Below are 20,486 nucleotides of genomic sequence, written 5' to 3' on the forward strand. Positions count from 1 at the left end.
AGAGTGATGTGGTGGACTCAAAGGTGGTTGGTCTTTGATTTCTTTCTTTCTTACGCATGGCCTACGTCGGCCTTTGTCCTCCATTTTGAGCACTTGCATTCCTTCCACCCGAACCATCGTCGCCACCCAATCAACCATATCATTCGCTCGCCCTTCGCATTGCCATGACCACTTGGCATAGCCCCTTTTGCTCCTCCTGAGCGTAACCCTTCATGCATCGTACATGTGCCGCCTTCATCCCGACCATCTCCTTGGGCATCAAACTTCCTCCGATCGGCCTTTCTTGTCTCATGCTTGCCTTTCCTCATGCTCACTAGCCTCGACCGGGTGTCACGGCTCGTCTGCTTCAACCTACGGTTAGGTCGGCTGAACTTCTCGCTTGGTCAGCCTTCGTCCGGATTGGCATTCGGCCAAATCGGACTCAGATCAACGGCTTCCATCCGGGTCGGTTTCCGTCCAGGTCTCGGTTGGGTCAGGCCCAGTTGATCAGTTCCCGTTCGGGTCGGCTTCCATCATGGACTCTTCCATAACCATCTGCGACTCGATGTCGTTCCTCGTGGCTACCACCTCAATCACGTTGACCTTGCACTCTTTACATCCCTTGATCACGCAAGCTTTCGTCATGCTTTCACCTTCATCACTTGATATTTCAGACACAACATGTGTTCTGCAATGCTCGTCCACTCTTAAAGCAGCATTTCCCGCTCTCGAGTCTTCGGCCTTTGTCATGACCGTTGTTCCTCCATAAGTTGAGATGGTGGCTTGTTTCACACCTTCTCCCGTGGTACTATTGTACCAAACCTGGGCCTTCGTATTGGCCGCATCATTAGTCTGCATTTGTCGGGAGGTCTTCTCTTCGTCGATCACCAATTGCCTCGGTTTTGGCTCCATTCTAAGCTTCTCTTTGGCCTTGACTTGCACCTTTAAACTCTCATATGCCTCCTTTACGAAGGGTTCTATGTCGAGTACTGGCCTATCGTCCCACTTCGAGCTCTCTTCCTGTAGTGGTGGCGCATTGTTGCATGTCGTTCCTCTTCGATCTTCCCTCATGGGTCATGACAATGTCGACAAGATTCCCATCTTCCTCTTGTCATGTCTCCGGCATACTCTTTCAAATTCGGCCCAATTCTCGGTGAGTCCATTTGCTCCATTATCTTCTTCAAGTTGGATTCCAAGTGCCTTCCTTTCCTTTGGATCAACCGACTTTACGAACATAAGGACTTTACTCGCCCCCACCAATCCTTGATCCCTCTCCGAGAGTTGAGCAAAGCGACACTCAAACTCAACAAATGCATGCATAGCACTCTGGTGGGTCTTCGTTTATGACACCCATTGGTCAAACTTGTATAGACCTCGTCCCTTTAGCTCTTCATAACCATATGCCTCTCGTAAAGCTTCCTCAAAGGACACCCATGAATCGTGAAGTTTTTGAAGCTCTTTCATCTCTTTGTAGATTGGTTTGGCCACCACTCGACAAAAGTACTCTAGCCTCATTGCTTCGTTCACACCTCTTGATTCCATCTCGGCATTGAACACCTTTAGAAAATTTTGTAGTTCGCCCCCGTTGAAACATCCAACTCGCTCGACCATGATTTCGACAGCTTGTTGGGTTGCACCTCGTCTTTTCCCTTCCCTCGAAAATTCCATCATCATCTTTGACATTTCCTTCATGAGATATTCCTCGTTCATCTTCATCCACCCCCAATAGAGAATGATTCTCATCGTATACAGCTAACGACTACGGCTACATGAAGATGGGGAATGACGAGGCATGAAGGATTGTGGGATCAGCGATGATGTTTGCTGACATCAACAGGTTGTAGAATGGTACTCAACGATGTACACCACTGAATCTAATATCAGCCGGATGACTCGACGATGAAGGCTATTGTGGTAGCTTTTGAAATGGAAGTTGGAAATTCTATAGAGGGAACCTGATCGTGGCTCGGCCCAAGAAGCAAAATACATTGTATGTAATGCATGCACGATTGTGCCGAAGCGAGGTAAACGTGGCAGTCGACACAGCCGGTGAGCTATGGCATAAGAGGTTATGCCACATGAGTCAAAAGAGTATGCAAATGCTAGCTGAAAAAGAACTCCTATCGGAGGTGAAGAATGTGCACCTGGATAAAGGTGCCAATTGCGTGGCCGGAAAATAGAACATGGCTACCTTTCGCCCTAGGCCTCTGATGAGGAGGAAGAACGACCTGGTACTTGTGCATATGGATGTGTGCCAAGTTGATGCAAAGTCACATGCCGGTGCACAATACTTTGTGACCTTCATAGATGACTATAACCAAAAGTTGTGGGTTTCTGCGGTGAAGAAAAAGAACCAAGTGATGTCCGTCTTCAAAGAGTTCCAAACGAGAGCCAAAAGGGAATCCAAACAAAAGCTGAAAGTAGTCCGGACTGATAATGGAGGCGAATACAGAGGGTAGTTCGAAGAGTACTGCAGATCATAGGGTATCCACCTGGAATATATAGTGTTGAAGACGCCAAAGCTAAACGGGCTAGCCGAAAGAATGAACCGGACTATTATGGAAAGAGTTTGAAGTATGTTGGCACATGCAAAGCTGCCAAAGATATACTAGGCCGCGGAGTTGATGACAGTCATTTACATTATAAACAGGTCTCCCTCAGTGCCACTGGAAGGTGACATACCACAAAGGATGAGCCGCCGAATCGAACAGAAGTCGATCCGACCAAAGTCGGATACGAACCAATCAGCTGAGTAGATAATCGGCATAGTCGAGAGACAACTGAGGAACAAGGGGAACCAGTCGAAAGAAGACAGTTAGCCGAACAAGGATCCGAATCTAATTCAAATGAAGAACAAACAGAAGAGGTCGAACAGGAACCGACTACTACAAATGAATATAGAAGATACCCTCTGAGAGAGAGAAGCCCCCCCCCCCCCCCCCCCCGGAGATTTCTGAATAGAGAATACGTATTGTTAACTGATGAGGGGGAGCCGAAATACTTCGAGGAAGCAAAGAGGGATACCCACAGTTGGAAATGGTTGAGTGCCATGCAAGACAAGATGGATTCCTTGCATGAGAACCACATGTATGAACTAACTGAGCTACCGAAAGGAAAGAAGGCACTCCGGAACAAGTGGGTATACAAATTGAAGCGAGGAGAAAGTGGGAATCCACCCATATACAAAGCTTGAATTGTTGTCAAAGGTTTTTAGCAGAAGAAGGGTGTGGATTTCGACGGCATATTTGGCCCGGTACTAAAGATGACGTCGATACAGACGGTGTTGAGCATAGTAGCCAACATGGATTTGGAAGTTGAGCTATTAGATGTTAAGACTGTCTTTCGGCATGGAGATATAGAGGAAGAGATCTACATGCAACAACTAGAAGGATTTGTAGAGAAAGGTAAAGAAAACCTAGTATACCGACTGAGGAAGAGCTTGTATGGGCTGAAACAAGCGCCCCAACAATGGTATCGGAAATTTGAATCCTTCATGGTGGATCACGGTTTCAACAAGGCACAACCTGATCATTGTGTCTTTGTCAAGAAATATGATGGAGGAGACTTTCTCATCCTCTTGTTGTATGTTGATGACATGGTAATTGTCGAACAGGACCTGAAGAAAATCGGAAGCTTGAAAAAGGCTTTGAACAAATCTTTTGCTATGAAGGTATGCCACAACTTGTCAGCTCTGTCAGCTACCACATTTACCTCGTTTCAGCACAACCATGCATGCATCACATACAATGTATTTTGCTTCCGAGCATGAGCCACAATCAGGTTTCTCCTACAGAATTTCCATGTGCAATTTTGAAATTTACCACTATAACCTTCATCATCCAGCCATCCGACTGATATTAGATTCAGCTTGATATCCACAACATGGCATACATCTTTTTGGATCATTCTATGGCCTCTTGAAGTAAGTAAACATACATCTCCAATTCCGACAATCTTGCATGCACCATCATTCCCCATCTTTACACAGTCGTGATCTCCGACCGTTTAGGATGAGAAACATTCTCGTTTGGGGTTCAGGTGAAATGATGCACCGGAATCGACCACCCATGACAATTCATTGCTAGCGAGTTTTACTTCATTCTATTCACTAATGAACAGTTACAACTTGTCCTCACTCGTTGTGAGGGCTGAAGTGCTCTTACTTTCCTAACAAAATGGTTATGTAGATGAGTATACAAAAGACTCAAAGGCAACGACCTTGAGCTCATCTTCACCTTATAGACAGATACACATGCACTCTTTCTTTTCTACAGTTAGTGATTACTCTCCTCTGCTCAGACAATGTCATATATACATATAGCTCTCTCTCTCTCTCTCTCTCTCTCTCTCTCTCTCTCTCTCTAGATATATATATATATATAGGTATTTACAAACGTAGCTACAAGCGGCTCGCCTCTGTTCGAATCGGCCAAGTCAGCTCCTAACTAAGCCAGTTCTCATACTAGTTTGGCTCACAACTGGATTGGCCAACTTCCATCAGGTTCTTAGCCGGATAGGTTCTCCTGCCATCAGGAGGGACCTCTTCCAAAAATTAAGATTCAAGCATCGTGGTGGTCATTACTCAATGGATGCATTCCTCTTCAGATTCAACATTTGTTATGTGCTCAACAATTGGTTAGGTCTTGGCAAGAGTCCTTATCTTTTTTTGAATGGACATCATCAATTAATCAAGAGCTTTGTGATTCATTACAAAATGAATAACTCATTTCCTCTTGATTGTTGCATTGGTATGGAGAGGAGAAGTTACAATCTTACTTCAATTGTTTGTTTCGATTAAGAGATGTGGTTGATATTGAATCTCCAAGGTTGTTGGAATTTGATGATGCTAAATGATGCTAAATGACTAGGGTCAAGTACATCGTTTGCACTAGTCCATTGGAAGACAATACATGTAGGTTCATCAAATGCCCTATAGCTCATATAATTTGGAAGTACTTATTAAAGATTTGGTTGTAGTTATCTCGTTGTTATTTGAGACCTCAACAATGTTATTCAGTATGTTCAAATTGGTCCAAGTGATGAGTTGGAAATCTTGTTCCATTTCTTATGATATCACGGTTGCAACATAATTGAAATGTGCACAAAGTTTTCATGTTTGATGGTAGACATGGAGTAAAAGCATATGCTAAGAAGTTGAAAGACATGTGGATGTTTGAGCATGTGGGGATCATTTCCTCAAATGCGCTTTACAAGATGTTCCTCTACCTACATAGCTTGAGAAGGCTAAGACGTTATAATAGTAGTTTTTACATACAATTAATATAATTGTGTGCTTCTTACACACAATGATAGTGAGTTTATATATTAATGAATTATCCTTCTCCTTTCCATACATTATATAATGTTTTATAGGTTTCTTGGCATGTGCTTATATAGCTTCTTGGTGTGTTACATTGACCTAACCTTCTATTTCGCTAGAGTTCAAATTAGAAGTTAGCTTGATATGACAAGGTCTTCACCTTGTCTTCATTTTGGAGCCCTTATTTAGATCAAAATTAAGACCCTAGCTAGGGTACTCCATGAAAATTCTTGCTTCAAAAATGGGTTACATCACAATAGTTAGAGGGTCAAACTTTATATGTTGGGTTGGATGTTTTTGACAAGTATATCAAGATAGGTGAGAGTCGAGACATGACTAGGAGCATCCCACCAAGGCTTGTCATAGGAGAAGGTAAATTTAGGATTTTGCATGAAATGAGGTGTGTGAATAGTAAACCAATATCAAAATTGTTGGTTGATGCGTGATCAATAAAGAAATATGAACACTATGGTGGTTGTTCACCCATGGGTTTAGATATAGGGGCCTTGCGTGTCATGGGACCACCCCTATGACTCAAGGGTGGCAATAGTTGACTATGCTTGTATTTTTTCATTGTACAATGCAAGATAGAGAAGCATATATATGTAGTACGTACAAGAATGATATATATATATATAGATATATATATAGGAAATTGGTAAATTCACAGTTTTTTCTGTATTTTCACAGTTTTTTTTTTTAGTTCAGAAATATGATTATTTGCACTACAAATGAATGTAAAAACTGTTTCAAAACAATTTATTAAGATTTGGAGCATGTTCTAGCATTGTGTCCAGGCTCTCCACACTTTGAGCACTTTCGCCCCTCTACATATTCAAAATGAGATTTGTCCCTTCTAATTGAAGCTCCCTTATTTTTGGCACCCATTGGTCTTCCTTTTTTGCGCTGAAGAGGTTGAATATCCTAAATTTCTTTGGTTGGATCATCCAAAACACTTTGAATATGATTAATAAATGATGATGAATGAGTTTGAGGATTGTTGTACAACTCATTATGTAATCTCTCAATAAGATTTTTTCTTGGTGAAATATTTTGACTCAAACTAACATTGGTAATGGCTCTAGAAGATGCATTCAACTCTAAGAGCCATTGAGAGTCAATATATGCATCAGTTAGTACTTGACCTTCGACCAGCTCCCTTATTGTGTGTTTGCAAGGTTACTCGATCTGTTGCTATTGTTGAGAAATCAATGCGGAATAGATCACAATAAACGAACTACGCACTGAAATACGAATTACAAAAAATACACCAGAAAGACAAGATAAACAGATGTACACAGATATTTACATGGAAGCCCTAAAACGGGGAAAACCACGGGAACAGATTCTTCACTATAAAAATAGTGGATATACAATAGCGAGAAGATTACAACAACACTCTCCCATGAGTGCATCAGCCGCACAGGGCTCTTCGCATCTACTGTTACACACACAGCTATGGCGCGGCTCTTCCTTCTCTCACGTTCTCTGTCTCTACAACTTCTGTGCTTACACAGTTCATCACTAAAAAGTTTGCCCTAGTTGCATATATACTTACGCAACTTTCTGGTTATTTACATACGTAGCCCTCATGGGGTGCACACTTAGACTATTTACAATTATAGTCTCCCGAGTTGGATATATACACGTTTCTGGTTTCGGCCAAGTCACTCATCAACTCGGCTCCTCTCTTTTTCCCATCTAGAGGGACATGTTTCCACACATCATCATTATTATTATTACTATAATAATAATAGTCGAATCTTCAAACAGTCGACTCATTGTTTTTGACTCTTCGACTGTCGGCTTTCCTAACAGTCGGATCTTCCCTGTCATCGTCTATCGGCTTTCCAATCAATCGGTTCTTCCTCCCACTAGAGGGACATATTCCCAACAGCTATTACTCTTGGACTAACAATTGAGCTAAATTCCCTTAACGCCCATTTGTATGATTCTTCTTGCTCATCAGGAAGAACTGCAACAGCAACATTGAAAGTTTGATTCGTACACACAATTCCTACGAAATTTAGTAAGGGCATGCCAAATTTGTTAGTCTTGTATGTGCAGTCCAACAAGAAAACCCCATCAAATCTTTTAGCAAGCTTTACAACTTCATTGAACACCAAAAATAATCCATTAACTCTACCGCCGTCATCCAAGCGTAGCTTACTAGTGTATTCTGGGGACGCAATAATATTTGACAATGTTTCCAATGGAGATCTGCCCTCTAAAAAATCTCTTTTAACACCCTTTACGGCGTTGTATACTTCTTGGATTGAAGTATTACTTTGGGACTCTTTTTTCAAAGTACTAAGTATCTCCTTCGGTTCAACATTAGATTTGTACATCAATTGAACTTTTATCTTACTTTCACCATCTAATTTCCTATATTTCGAATGGCCAACCAAACTATTAGGTATTTCATGGTTGTGATCACCCGAAATCTTTCGAACACACCAAACGCCTTTTTTGCACCCACAAATGATTTCAAATGTGCAACATGTTAGCCTAGATCCCTTTTTCCTTTTCTGATCGCCATCACTAGTCTCCTTGACCTTTGGTTCTCCACCCAAATCACACTTCAACTCAACTCTATTATAAGCAGATCTTTTTGTTGTTAAAACAATACCTTTTTGAACATATTCTGCTTTGAGAGCTTCGATCATAGCTTCTTTGGAAGAATAGCCAGATTCCATCCCCCATAAAAAGGAAGAGAGAGAGAGAGAGAGAGAGAGAGAGAGAGAAATGCATAATATGCAGGGAGGGAGGGAGGGAGGAGCGAGCGAGCAGTTACTTCTCTTCTCTTCTCTTCTCCCTTTCCATACCAAACTTGTGAGTGAGTGTGTGTGTGTGTGTATATAAACTGTGAGCGAGTAATTTTCGCGCCTCAGTTTAGAAAGGTTGTACATATTGTGAGTGAGCACACAAATTCATTTGTAGTGCAAATAATCATATTTTTGAATTAAAAAAAAAACTGTGAAAATACGGAAAAAACTGTGAATTTACCAATTTCCTATATAGATATATATATATATATATATATATATATATATATTACAAATTTACATATAACAATGTATGTTTGCATAATTTATGCACATAATATGTATTTTAAAATAGTGTATATATGCTCATACTTTAAATGCAACCAAGATTGAAATCCACCCACCTCCAATAATTGGAAGTGGATCCTTGGCATATCTAGTTTTCATGAATAAATGCTAAATTGTTGACTTGTCACATAAATCCTTATTGCTTAACAATGAAAGGTAATGGGAGTTCCAAAAACTTACAACATGGACAAAAAACATAGGCATCTTCTCTGTGAATTGTGTGCAAGTCTTATTATTTCTGAATTCCTCGTAAACATTAGCAAAGAGAAAAGGGAATAATTTGACTTTGTAATTAGTCGAACGACATATGTAAATTAGCAAAAAAGGGAATTACTTGACAAACGAGTGCTCCTCCAAGGGAATAAGTGTAATTGTAACCTAAAGTGGGGAAAACTTCCGACCATGTAGGTAGAGACAACAAAAACTGTGTTCCAAGGGCATTGGATAAAAAAGGAAAACTAAGGTGAACGGGTTTTCCTGACTTGAAAGATGAGCTTCTCCATGCAAAGTTGCATAATGACAAACAAGCTCTCTTAGGAACAATTTCTTCATCAATCCCAAAGGTTCATGTGTTCTTTAAAGTTCCTTTATTAGAATATTGGTGTCTCTTCTCATGCTAAGATTAAAAAACATTTTCGTGCTTTTGCTTTATCAATATGGGTCAAAACATAATAGGTTTGATTTACAATGTCAAGTAGAGTACAACACCCTAACATAATAGACAACCTTTCCTTAGAATTCAAAGTAGTTTGAAAGAACAAGCTATACATATCAAGAATAAGTTGACCTATTGGTATACTTTGTTCAATTTAATGGATGAAGCTTTGCTTTCCATTAGTTTAGAGCAATGCATGTGAACGTATGCACTTAATGTTTGCAATACCTTGCAAGTCCAATGACCTATATGATCATTCAATTAGTGTCCAATCACCAAAAGCATGCGTTTCTTATTTCAATTCAAAATTACCACTAGAACACGAATGCTCTTAACAAAGGCATTGTGATTACTATTTGTATCTAGTTCATGTCTTGTTATCCAATATTTCTTAATATTCTTGCATCATATGGAGGTAGTATTTACAACACATAATCTTCACTCATATGAGAACTTGCAAAGATATCAACTATTTGTGCAATCTTTCATAACATATGGGTACGATAATTAGTGGTTTTTAACTGTTTACAAGATATTATGGGCATGATAACATTAATGTTTTTTAAGTGTTTCAAATATCTTGCAAACCACCTTTATCTGTTTATAAATAACAAACATCAACTTCTCCCAACACTTGAAGATTTGTATATAGCTCCGAAGTCCTCTACATAAACATAGAGCCATGCTTATAACAATGGTCACATAGATTAAGCACTTACCCATAAACATGATGAAGTACACGCAATCTTCCCTAAAATAGAAGCAAGCACTTAACCCATGAAGTACTTAATGAGAAATTTTTTTAATGAAAATGCCAGGTTAGATCAACAAAACATAAACCTACATTTTTTTCATCCCCATACATACTATTACACAAACTTTTCATGCCAATAGGCTTAATGTCCTCTATATCACAAGGTCATGACAAACAATCACATAGTTTGTCTTGATATACTTACAATAGGTAGCCATTCTCAAATGATATATATTTTTTATTGTTCTCGAGGTAAAATTATAGCGATCACCTTGAATTTATCGTGCAGAAATAAATGCATTAAAGATACAATAGCATCAAAACTAGATTTGTGTACAACTAATAAACATTTGTATGTTTGAATATGATTAACACACATGCACATTAGGTAACGGTAAAGATTGTTACAAAATGCGTCACTTTGACCATGCATACAATTTAGGTCCTAGAAAGATATCTAGCAAAAAATGGATAATTCGCATGTGTGAAGAAATGACCAATCTAGACGATGAACATCAATGTACAATTATGCACAAAAACATGGGAGAACAAATAACTTACCATTTTACACCTGTAGTTTTCATAATGTTCAGTATCAAAGTGGAGAATGAAGGTATTGACTAGCCAGGAGGAGACCTATGCCGGTGCCTTTGTTGTCTATAGGTAAGAGATGGCATTCTAGCAACTTCTTCAGGATCATGCCCATCTCTTATATTGTTCTCGTTATCCCGACTATGTTGCAAAATCTCCCCCCATAGCCCTTGTCTTGTGCGAGAAGACCCTCGAAAACGCCTGAAGACACCTCTAAAAGGTAGAAATGGCCTTGAATGTGTGGATCCAAACACTTGGAATAGTAAGAAGACGGTTAAGAGATGGCCCTCATCATCATGAGTTGAGCCATTCCCAATAAAATTCATATAGTTTTCTTCTACATTACTATCGGTATCATCATCAATGGCATAATCACCGAGAATGGTCGAATGAGGCATAGCCGAGCGAATAACACTCCATACATCACCGATGTCTCGTTGACGTTGTAGTCGTGTCCACCGACGGACACGATTGGGGTCTAGCTCAGATGGCCGTGCAAAAGGATGCTCTCTTCGGGCATGCGCACGGAGTTCAACATAAGAACCCACAAAAGAGCAAGACTCACTGGCACAAACCCTAGTTTTCTTGTCCAGATAGTGTCGTGCTTTCTTCACCACTTCCCATCCTTGCACTTGACCACGACAGAGTGGACAAAGAAGACCTGACAAATCCCGACCATTTCTAGACAAGGTCCTAGGGAAGCTCTCTGGGTGTTGCTCCGCTGAGTTCTCCCTTCCATATGGGTCTACATTGTTGTCATGCCCACTTGAAAAGCTGGATGAAGCCACATTACCATTATTATTAGACCTTTCATGCTCACCATCTACACAAACTTTGTGAGATGCTAAGTGAGCTTTACAATACTGATCGAGGCAATTCGAGTGGCGGTAACTTGTATCGCATACATAAGTCCGACATCCTTTCTCATACGAACTACAATGGAGTAGGATTGCATTATGTGGTGTCTCCATACAAACAGGACATGTTGTGTCTTCCCACTCATTTTTCGAGGTACTTCCACTACCATCATCGACGTAGTTATTTGATGATCCATTTCCATGCCTTGAGTAAGGTTTGCGTACGTGTTCGTTTGTCTTATGAGAGAAATTATGAGACTTTCCTTTGTCTTTTGGCATGTTTGAGTTCTCGTGCCTTGATTTCAACTATATATATGTATGAATATATAGAAATATATACGCATATATATAAAAGAGAGAATAGGCACAAGTATTAGACAATGCATTGGAGTAATTAGTTGCATTGACATCTCCGTGAACATCATCGTACCTTGTTAAAAAGATTACTTGATGTCTGATTTCTCAGTTATCCGCAACCAATAACCAATGTTTGTAAAACTATACCCAATAAAGAAAACATAAACACCAAAAAGACTGGTTAGTACCTCCAACTTAAAACAATTATATTGTCATTAGACTTATGGAGGTATTTTGGTTTCCAGAGGGTAAGAGAGAATAATATGATTCTAACATGTCATGAACAGTACAGGACCAATCCTCAACAAATCATACCATCATTCCCATCTTTTTTACATAATCACAAACAGATTTACTGGCAAGGAGAAAAAGCATCTCGACTCCAGAAATTAGCCATCAAACTAACAAAACCTAGGAATTACCTATGCACAAAAAGAACGATTTTCTTCACCAGGATTTACTTATGAATATCAAAGATAATCAGGCTTTCTAACCTTTTTTACTACAGGAATCTATGTGCTTTTTACATCATGTGAATGTAGGTCTCTCAATCAACAATGCACTTGGTGGTGCAACCTTCAGGTTACGAAGATCGTGCTAGAGAAACAGGATCCCTCGTAAGCTTGATCATGATTCATGATAGGAATCCTCGTTGGGCGGACCTGCCATTGAGGATACATTTATCCAAGTCTATTTTTTTCTAAGAGACTCCATGAATGTACAACACCTCATGTGGACATAGGTTTCCCTATGAACTATACACCCAAAAGGAGAATGAAATGACAACCTCTCAAGATTGTGACGGAACATGTTTTAATTCTTACGTTCAGTAGATTAGCTCTTAAGCGTTTTTTCCTCGGGGAAGCTTCCATGAATGCTTTAAAGACCAATGTGTGAATACGTCTACCTATCAACTAATCATGTGGAGGATCTTGAACCTCAAAGAGTCACTACGTTCAAAATAAATGCTTTAGTTTTTGGATAAACTCCCATGAATACACAATCAACCCATGGAGAAATAGGCTTATGTAAGAGTTATACAACTGACGAGATTGACGTCAAGGTTATTACGCGAAAAGCAATTAACTGCAATTCACCCACCATTCTTCTTTTCATGGAAACTCCATGAATACACACCCTTGAATACGTAAGTCACCTATGAACCAAAGCACACAAGATTTAACTTGTATACACCTTGGTATTAAGATTGTTTCTGTATAACCCTTGTTACTAAGACTTTTTCTTTGAACCCACCACCACCTTAAAGCTATGAGGTCTCATGATTTCACCTGTCTAATCGTTTCTATTCAGATCTTTCCTTCAAATTCATGTAGCAAGATGCATACACAACCTTCTAACTTGTAGAACCCTTGTTTTAAAGCTTTGTGACCTTCAACTCATGACATGAGTTATAAAAACACAAGGTTTCATTCGTATAATTGTGTTATTTCAAAGTTCCCCTGAAAAAACCTATGTGGGTTTTTATTGCAGAGAACCAAATGCAACTACAAATCTTCATTCTCACAAAAGAGACTTGAGAAAGGGCAAAACATTGCTGAAAACAAAAGAACAAAGGCTTTCAAAGGCAACACAAACCCTAGATCTCGCAGGAACAAAACAGAGAACCCACAGATGAAGAGAGAGGGGATACACAAACCTGTCAGCAGCAGCAGCAGCAGAAGAAGAAGAAGAAGAAGAAGAAGCTATAGGATGCCATCGCTGGGTCTTCTTTGGATGGCGTGTTTCTCCGGAAGGCTAACCTGGCACGGTGCCAGCGTGGCGGCCACAGCAGTGCAAGTAACGCGCTTGAAAGAAGGGGAAGGAGGGGAGGGAAGGGAAAGGGGGGTGAATGACAGAGAAACGAGAGCAGCGTTTGGGTATACATACATACATATATGTATGTACGTACGTACGTACGTATGTATGTATGTATGTGTGTGTATGTATGATATATATGTTTGTAAATTGTATTAATATGTACATATGTATGATATATATATGTATATGTATGTATACAATATATATATACGTATGCATGTTATGTATGTACAATACATATGTATCCTTGGGCGTTCCAAATCTCAATATAATTGCTCACACCTCCCTACCTTTGCTAGAGGACACTACTACTTTGCATTCAGTTTTGTGGGTGGCAAGTGTGGCCCATCCTCACGCTCCTTATTCCAAATGCAAAACATAGATGTGTGTTAGGCAGGCAGGCGGTCAGGGGAGAGGTAAATCGTCGTCCCATTGTTCTGGGGCTTTGATGTTGTGTAGAATCTATGTATCGATGGAGTTAAACCCTCCTCGATGTCGTTTGCGGAGCTCGAACCGGTGTATACCCTTTTGATGACAAATCGGGTGGATATGGTTGTCGGACACCCCTGAACCTCACACTCACTTAACGATTAATTGATTATTAAGCATGATATCTCTCTCGCTCTCATAGACAATAAGAGTAATGAATATGTTTTTTTATTTTTTTATTTTATTTTCCCTTGAAAGATTTTCCTCATTAATATTAAGAAAAAACATGTGAATGCTACAATTTAAGCTTGTGTGCCCAAAAGCTTACAATGTTCCATGTACAATGATATACGATAATCCTAAGACCAAAGCTCGAACTTTGTAAAAGGTATAGAAATTTATTGTTGCACTCTATCGTGCTTCACTGATATTCAAGAAAGGGTCCACGGAAGTTGACAGTCCCATTGAGGCCCTTGAGTTGACTCTGTAAACAGGGGTAACTTTTTCCATAAGTGAAGGAGCTTCTTCTTTCTCTTGTTCACAGTCTCTGGTGAACCCTGCATGTTGTCATACTGGCCGCGGACTACTGCCAGCAAGTTCTCCCATATCTCACACAAGACATTTGAGAGACTCTAATATGTCGCATCATAACGTCGGTTGCATCAACATTTCCATAATGCCCATAACGTTATTGTAGTCATTGTTTTCCATATCTGGACAGATCGCACCTGCTTTCGAGGTAGTTGAAAGGGGTTGGCCAATATCAATATTCTATTATGTACCATCATTGCCTCTTGAACATCGTTTGCCTCATATTGGAATGTAACACTCCCCACATTGATGATCCCCATGAAAATAGGCATCCGACATTGATTGTTACAAATAATGAACGAACTTTATTCCATACTTGTTGAGCCAAGGAACATGACCAAAGAGCATGCTTGGCAGTCTCCTGAGCTTCATGGCAAAAGTCACATTGTCGAAGATTGGGTGTTACATTCCCTTTCAATGAGTAACCAATTGGTAAGGCCATATGCACGAATAGCCATCTGAAGAGAATAAATTTAGTTGGCCCCTTGAATGACCAAATCCATCTCTAGTAGGTTTTCAAATGCAAAGCTGAGACCCCCCAAGTGGTCCAATGTTTCTGAGCGGCTGGTATCCTTGCATTCCGAGAGAGCAATAGTGCTCTTTCAAGTTTTACTTAGTACTGAAAGAAAGGAACCTTTATGATCTATTCCCCCAAGGAATGTGACCAAAACCAACCCCCTGGATCCCATCTTAATCTTGCAACCGGGTCTTTTGCATATAACCACAACATATCACACATATGAGCAATTGAAGGATAAGGATCAAGCATCCATTTCTTTCCAAATTTAGCAACCACTCTGATTGGTGCACTTCGTAAGTGTTGTAGTTATCTACACTCTAAGGTGTAAGGTTGTAATGTATGATTGTCTAGGACCTGAAAGTAAGCAGCACACCCGTTATGTGAAACACTTGACAACCATCAATGTGTCCTTTATGAAGCATCTAAACCACATATGTTCCTTCCTGGGTTGAAAGGTTGTAGAAAACGAAGAATATGTTGATGATATACTAGCAGTCATTATCTTGGCACCATGGACTGATTGTAATTGTGCAAGACGATCTTCTTGTGACATTTGTTGAAATTGATTCCATGTTCTTACAGATGCAGCTAGCCCATTATCCAATTTTCCCAGGCAAGGTGAGTTCTTAGGCCCAACACTTTTCCTGCATTATCCTGAAATAAAGAATTGGCAAGAAGAGGCTGATTAAGTAGTGCATCCCATATATAAGTCTTGTCCTTAAGCAAGAATGACTTAATCACACCCCATGCCCTTATGATTCCAAGCAAAAATCTATTGGATGCAAGATCCCGCCTTGGTGTTTGTACATCATTCAAGAATAACCATTTTAAAGAGGGTGACCAAACACCGCCCATCTTAGGACTTGACTGCATCAACTAATTTAGAAATATCCCTTTCCAAGATTCTGATCTTGGCAACAATCCTCTGATCACAAACTTAATCAAAAGAGCTCTTGACTACATTAAAGGATCTATCAAACCCAAACCTCCATTGCTTTTAGGTTGGATTAACACATTCCACTTCATGTGAGGTCGCTCCTATGACACACACATCCAACATCCCTCCCTCGATACATGGATACGATGCCACCATGAGATCATCATTACAGAAGGCATTTGTAATGACATAACCATGTGATGGGCCACGTGGGCCTATTACAAAAACATGGCTCATTTGGCTTGACCATTAGGTTGCACTTTTGTGTATGCCGTCGAATTATGAGACTTGAGGTTAGGTAACGTACCAACATAGTTTTGAAGTAAACGAGGGGGAAATAAGGACTTTCAACATATATGTTTTCTTTTAAAAAACATATATGGGCAAATGCCTTTGTATATGTCTTATACACATAAAACATAAAACATTTAAAATGAGCAAACCAATTGGTTAGCTCAAGTGTTTAATGCATTTGTTCTCAAGGTCTCGAGTTCAAATATGACCAAGACAATACAACATTGTTGATACATATGCTTGTAACACATGTTTAGACTTTAGGTCTAAGTGCACTTTGGGGTCCTCGTAATAGGACTTAAAGAGCCGAAACCATATGTGTGGGCACAGAGACATAGTTTATTGTTAACATTTTTCGTGTTTAAACTATTCATGACGCAAACATACATGGTTGAGCCTCGGGGAGCCGCCATGAAAAAATCGATATAGAGATTAGGGAAATACATTCATTTGTCAACCCCATGGTTTTTAAAACACCTTTGTGTTACCATAGTAACCTGATCTTGAACCTCATCTCATATGTGTATAGGGGTATTGACGTGAGATCATGATATCGATGAATGTTTGCCCATGATATGTTTACATCATGACATAATGTTATGACTATTTGTCTGACCTTATCCTATTTCTTTGCTAGAAATTGTCATTCAATGGCTCATAATAACGACCCGATGTCATCTACTCAAGCAGAAGGAATTCAAGGAAATCCTCCTGGGCCAATCCCCCTTGAGTCGTATTTGATACAAATACAAAATTTCCTTAATTCAACCGCGCATGTGATGTCCGAACTTCGGCAATCTCATAGTGCTCTCGAGGCATGTGTCATTAGTTTACAACGTGATACTAATAGACCCGATGAGCGTCAGGGTGAACCATCATTTGTCGTAAAGCCATTTACGAGTGAAAAAATGGAAAGAACCCGCGATCTTTATCTCTCCGAATCCGACCTCCTCCTCGACCAGTCTTTATCCACAAGTTGAGAGGGCATCTTGCTCCACACCCTCTCCCGTGGTACTGTGGTACCGTCCTTTGGCCTCCGCATGGGCCACATCCGTCTTGTCCGGAAGGCCGACTAGCTCCGAGTCTCCGGACTCCGACCGCGTGCCAGATCTCTCCTCCTCTTCGAGCATCGCCTTCAGAGCCTCGTACACTTCCCGAACTAGGGCCTCGACGTCGAGCTTCGTTGGTCCTTCTTGTTGCGTGCCCACCTCCTGTTCTGATGACGCGTCGTCACGCGTTATCTTCCCTTGCCCTTTCGCGGACCGCTCCTCATCCAACCGCCGGCATACCCATTCGACTTCCGACCAGTCCTCAGTAAGGCCATTCGCTCCGTCGTCGTCTTCAAGCTCAATTCCGATGGCCTCCCGTTCCGCTCAGTCGATCAACCTAACGAACAATAGGACTTTGTCCACCCCCACCAGTCTTTGTTCTCGCTTTGGGAGCTAAGTAAAGCGCCGCTCGAACTCCCGGAACGCCTTCGTTGCGCCCTGGTGGGTCTTCACCGATGCAATCCACTGGTCGAAGTCACGCCGTCCCCGACTCTTCGGCCGTCCACCGTATGCCTACAGGAGCGCCTCTTCGAAGGCCTCCCACGAACTATGAGCTTATCGAAGCTCCTTTACTTCCGCGTGCATATAGACGGCGACGGCCCAACAGAAGAATTCCAGCCTCAACGCCTCGTCCATGCCTCGCACATCCATTTCCGCGTTGTAGGCTTCCAAGTAGAATGGGACTTTGTCCCCGTTGAAACAGTTGACTCTTTCGACCACTCGCTCAATAACTTGTTGCGTCGCTTCTCGTCTCATCGTCACTAGTCCAAACTCCATCACCACTTTGGCCAACATCTCTGCGAAGTCTTCATCTTCCAACTCCATCTTCTCTTGCCGCCCTTCACGTCGGGTTCACTAAAGATATCGCGAAATCCGCGGGTACGTGTTGGATCTGGGTGGGACTACCGGGGTCTTGGACCGGGGAGAGATGGGTTTCCGGAAGGTCGAGCTCACTGGAGCCGGATATGCCGTCGAGACACCAGTCGGAGCAGTTTCGGATGCAACCTGGAGATAACCGATCCGGACGTGTCTTGGAATACGACCGAGACGCGTAGAGGGAGAGCACGCGCGTACACGCACCCACTGGCCCTTCGTAGCCGTGTTTATAGAAGGCCCGAAGGACTTAAGTCTATATATTTATACACATATTAATAAGTACACAGACTACAGTCCGGTTCACCGTGCTCACATGCACGCTCACACACACACACACACATATACACTAGGAAGAGGAAAACCCCGACACACCAAACCGAACACCAACGCTTTGCATAGAAAACACACAGAAGTTTATATATATATTCATACAAGACAAAGAAATACAACTCTGACCTCGAGCCAGAGTAAGGTAGATTAGGTTACAACAACGGTCTACTGCCAAGCCGCCGATCAGGGAGCTCTCGGGCTCGTCGCGCCGAGCGGGGTCTTGCATAGGAGATAGAGCAGAAGCGAAACCCACCCCTTAGGACATACGAGCTCCAAACCGGACTAAACCCTTGGACCTAAGTGGTATACCCTCCTAACTCAGAATGGGCAACCCCTCTACAAGGGACCCTCCCTTCCTTTTATAGCACAAGGAGGGAGGTGCGTAACAATGTGGGATAAATCCCGTATTGCATGGGATTCTCTGTCCCAACTTAACTCCTATTCGGCGCCATAAAGGCACCCCATTATCTTACACGTGTATACAAGGGTGAGTGCTCACCCCGCACCTCGCTGATATTCCCATTAGCCTTGGTTTTCTCACTATGGTCGTGAATCTCCACGACAACGTTATATCCAATTTTGGAGTTTGCTTATAACAACTCCAAGCATATGTCGACGGGATATAGTCCTTTTATGTTGATGTATGGTTTTTCAGCCACGAGCCCCAATTGATGTTAACATACATCATGATGAGTTGCGAAGTATGCAAAACATTCTTCGGGATATGCAAGATATTTTGCATATTGCACGAGATAATATAAAAACAGTTTAAGATAGAGTGTGTTTTTATGCCGATCATAATAGGCAACCTCGTGTATTCAACCCTGGGCAGAAAGTATTTCTACTTGTACCTCACAATTCTAAGACATTGTCTACGGGTAAGTACGCTAAGTTAGCCCCACAGTTTTGTGGAACTTTTACAGTTCTCAAACGCATTGGTTCATCAGCCTATCGTCTCACTCTTCTTGATGGTGTTGAAATCCATCCAGTTTTTCATGTAAGTCGTCTAAAAGAACTTCTAGGTTCTTGCGACAATACAATGACAACTGAAACTCTGGTTACTTTTGAAGAATTAGCTTCTAAACCACATGTACTAGAAAGAATTCTCGATGTTGTTAAAACAAAAAAATTGTGTTGTAAAATAATCTGAGAATTTAAAATAAAATGGATGAATAAGACTATAAAAGATGCCACATGGAAACACGAAAATACTCTTAGAACTAACTTCCTTAACTTTCCATTGCAAAAGTGCAATTTTTTAAAGAGGGGGAGTATGTTATGGACACATTATCGACTACATCGAGACTCAAGCACATTATCGACTACGTCGAGACACATTTGACACATTATAGACTACATCGAGACTCTGACATTGTGGTGGGTCAACTCTTGTAGCGAGCGCGCCAACACCAATAATGACTCGACGCCACGATGGTGGTATGGGATGCCGATCAAGGCTCAAGGTCGTCTCCATCCCTTCGCTTAGGGGTGGTCGGGTGGATCGGCACCCTTCTTTCTCTCTCTCCTTTCTATCTATCTATTATTGATATCCTTATCTCATGCTTACTTTAGATGTAAGCTCTAACAAAAGATGTAAGGTTCTTGGTATTTGAGTTGCATGGCCACGATGGGTACTCGGTAGGTACATCGGGTGTTTTTGAACTCGTCTTGAATTACTGGGAAGCCACGACTGGCGTCAAGGCACTATGCGTGGAGGTGCTTGGTGAATGGGGTGCATGCCATCTAATGTAACACAACCTACAAAGATTAGTATAAAAATGTGCGTCTAGGGTAATAGTGGGTCTACACAGAAACTATGTGAACGTTCATTGGGTGTTTGAGTGAGCATGTCGCATGTGCATCGTGATTTGACGGTGGGTGTTCGACGAGTGTGGCATGGGACACTTAGGCTAAAAAATATTAACCTGTTTACAATTATTATTATTTATTTCTAATTTAATTTACTTTATTTAGTTTTTATTTTTGTAGTTATTGTCATAGACATATGCCACACCA

General features: G+C 41.1%; 2 protein-coding genes across 2 annotated transcripts; both read right to left on the reverse strand.

The window, feature by feature from the left end:
* Window positions 1-7,173: 7,173 nt before the first annotated feature.
* LOC147865133 (protein FAR1-RELATED SEQUENCE 5-like) lies at window positions 7,174-7,995 on the reverse strand. Its single transcript, XM_087318641.1, has one exon. The coding sequence runs from the start codon at window positions 7,993-7,995 to the stop codon at window positions 7,174-7,176; it is 822 nt and encodes a 273-aa protein (XP_087174767.1).
* Window positions 7,996-10,164: 2,169 nt separating this feature from the next.
* LOC147865134 (uncharacterized) lies at window positions 10,165-13,368 on the reverse strand. Its single transcript, XM_087317887.1, has 3 exons — window positions 13,284-13,368; window positions 11,700-11,767; window positions 10,165-11,575 (listed from the first exon to the last, which is right to left on the reverse strand). Exon 3 carries the CDS (start codon window positions 11,546-11,548, stop codon window positions 10,442-10,444), a length of 1,107 nt encoding a protein of 368 aa, XP_087174013.1. The 5' UTR covers window positions 11,549-11,575; window positions 11,700-11,767; window positions 13,284-13,368; the 3' UTR covers window positions 10,165-10,441.
* Between the last annotated feature and the right edge of the window lie 7,118 nt (window positions 13,369-20,486).

Source organism: Azolla caroliniana, unplaced genomic scaffold (assembly GCF_043228905.1).
Source record: "Azolla caroliniana isolate FFs.n. ecotype wild unplaced genomic scaffold, voAzoCaro1.0.p SCAF_4, whole genome shotgun sequence".
Taxonomy (NCBI): Eukaryota; Viridiplantae; Streptophyta; class Polypodiopsida; order Salviniales; family Salviniaceae; genus Azolla; species Azolla caroliniana.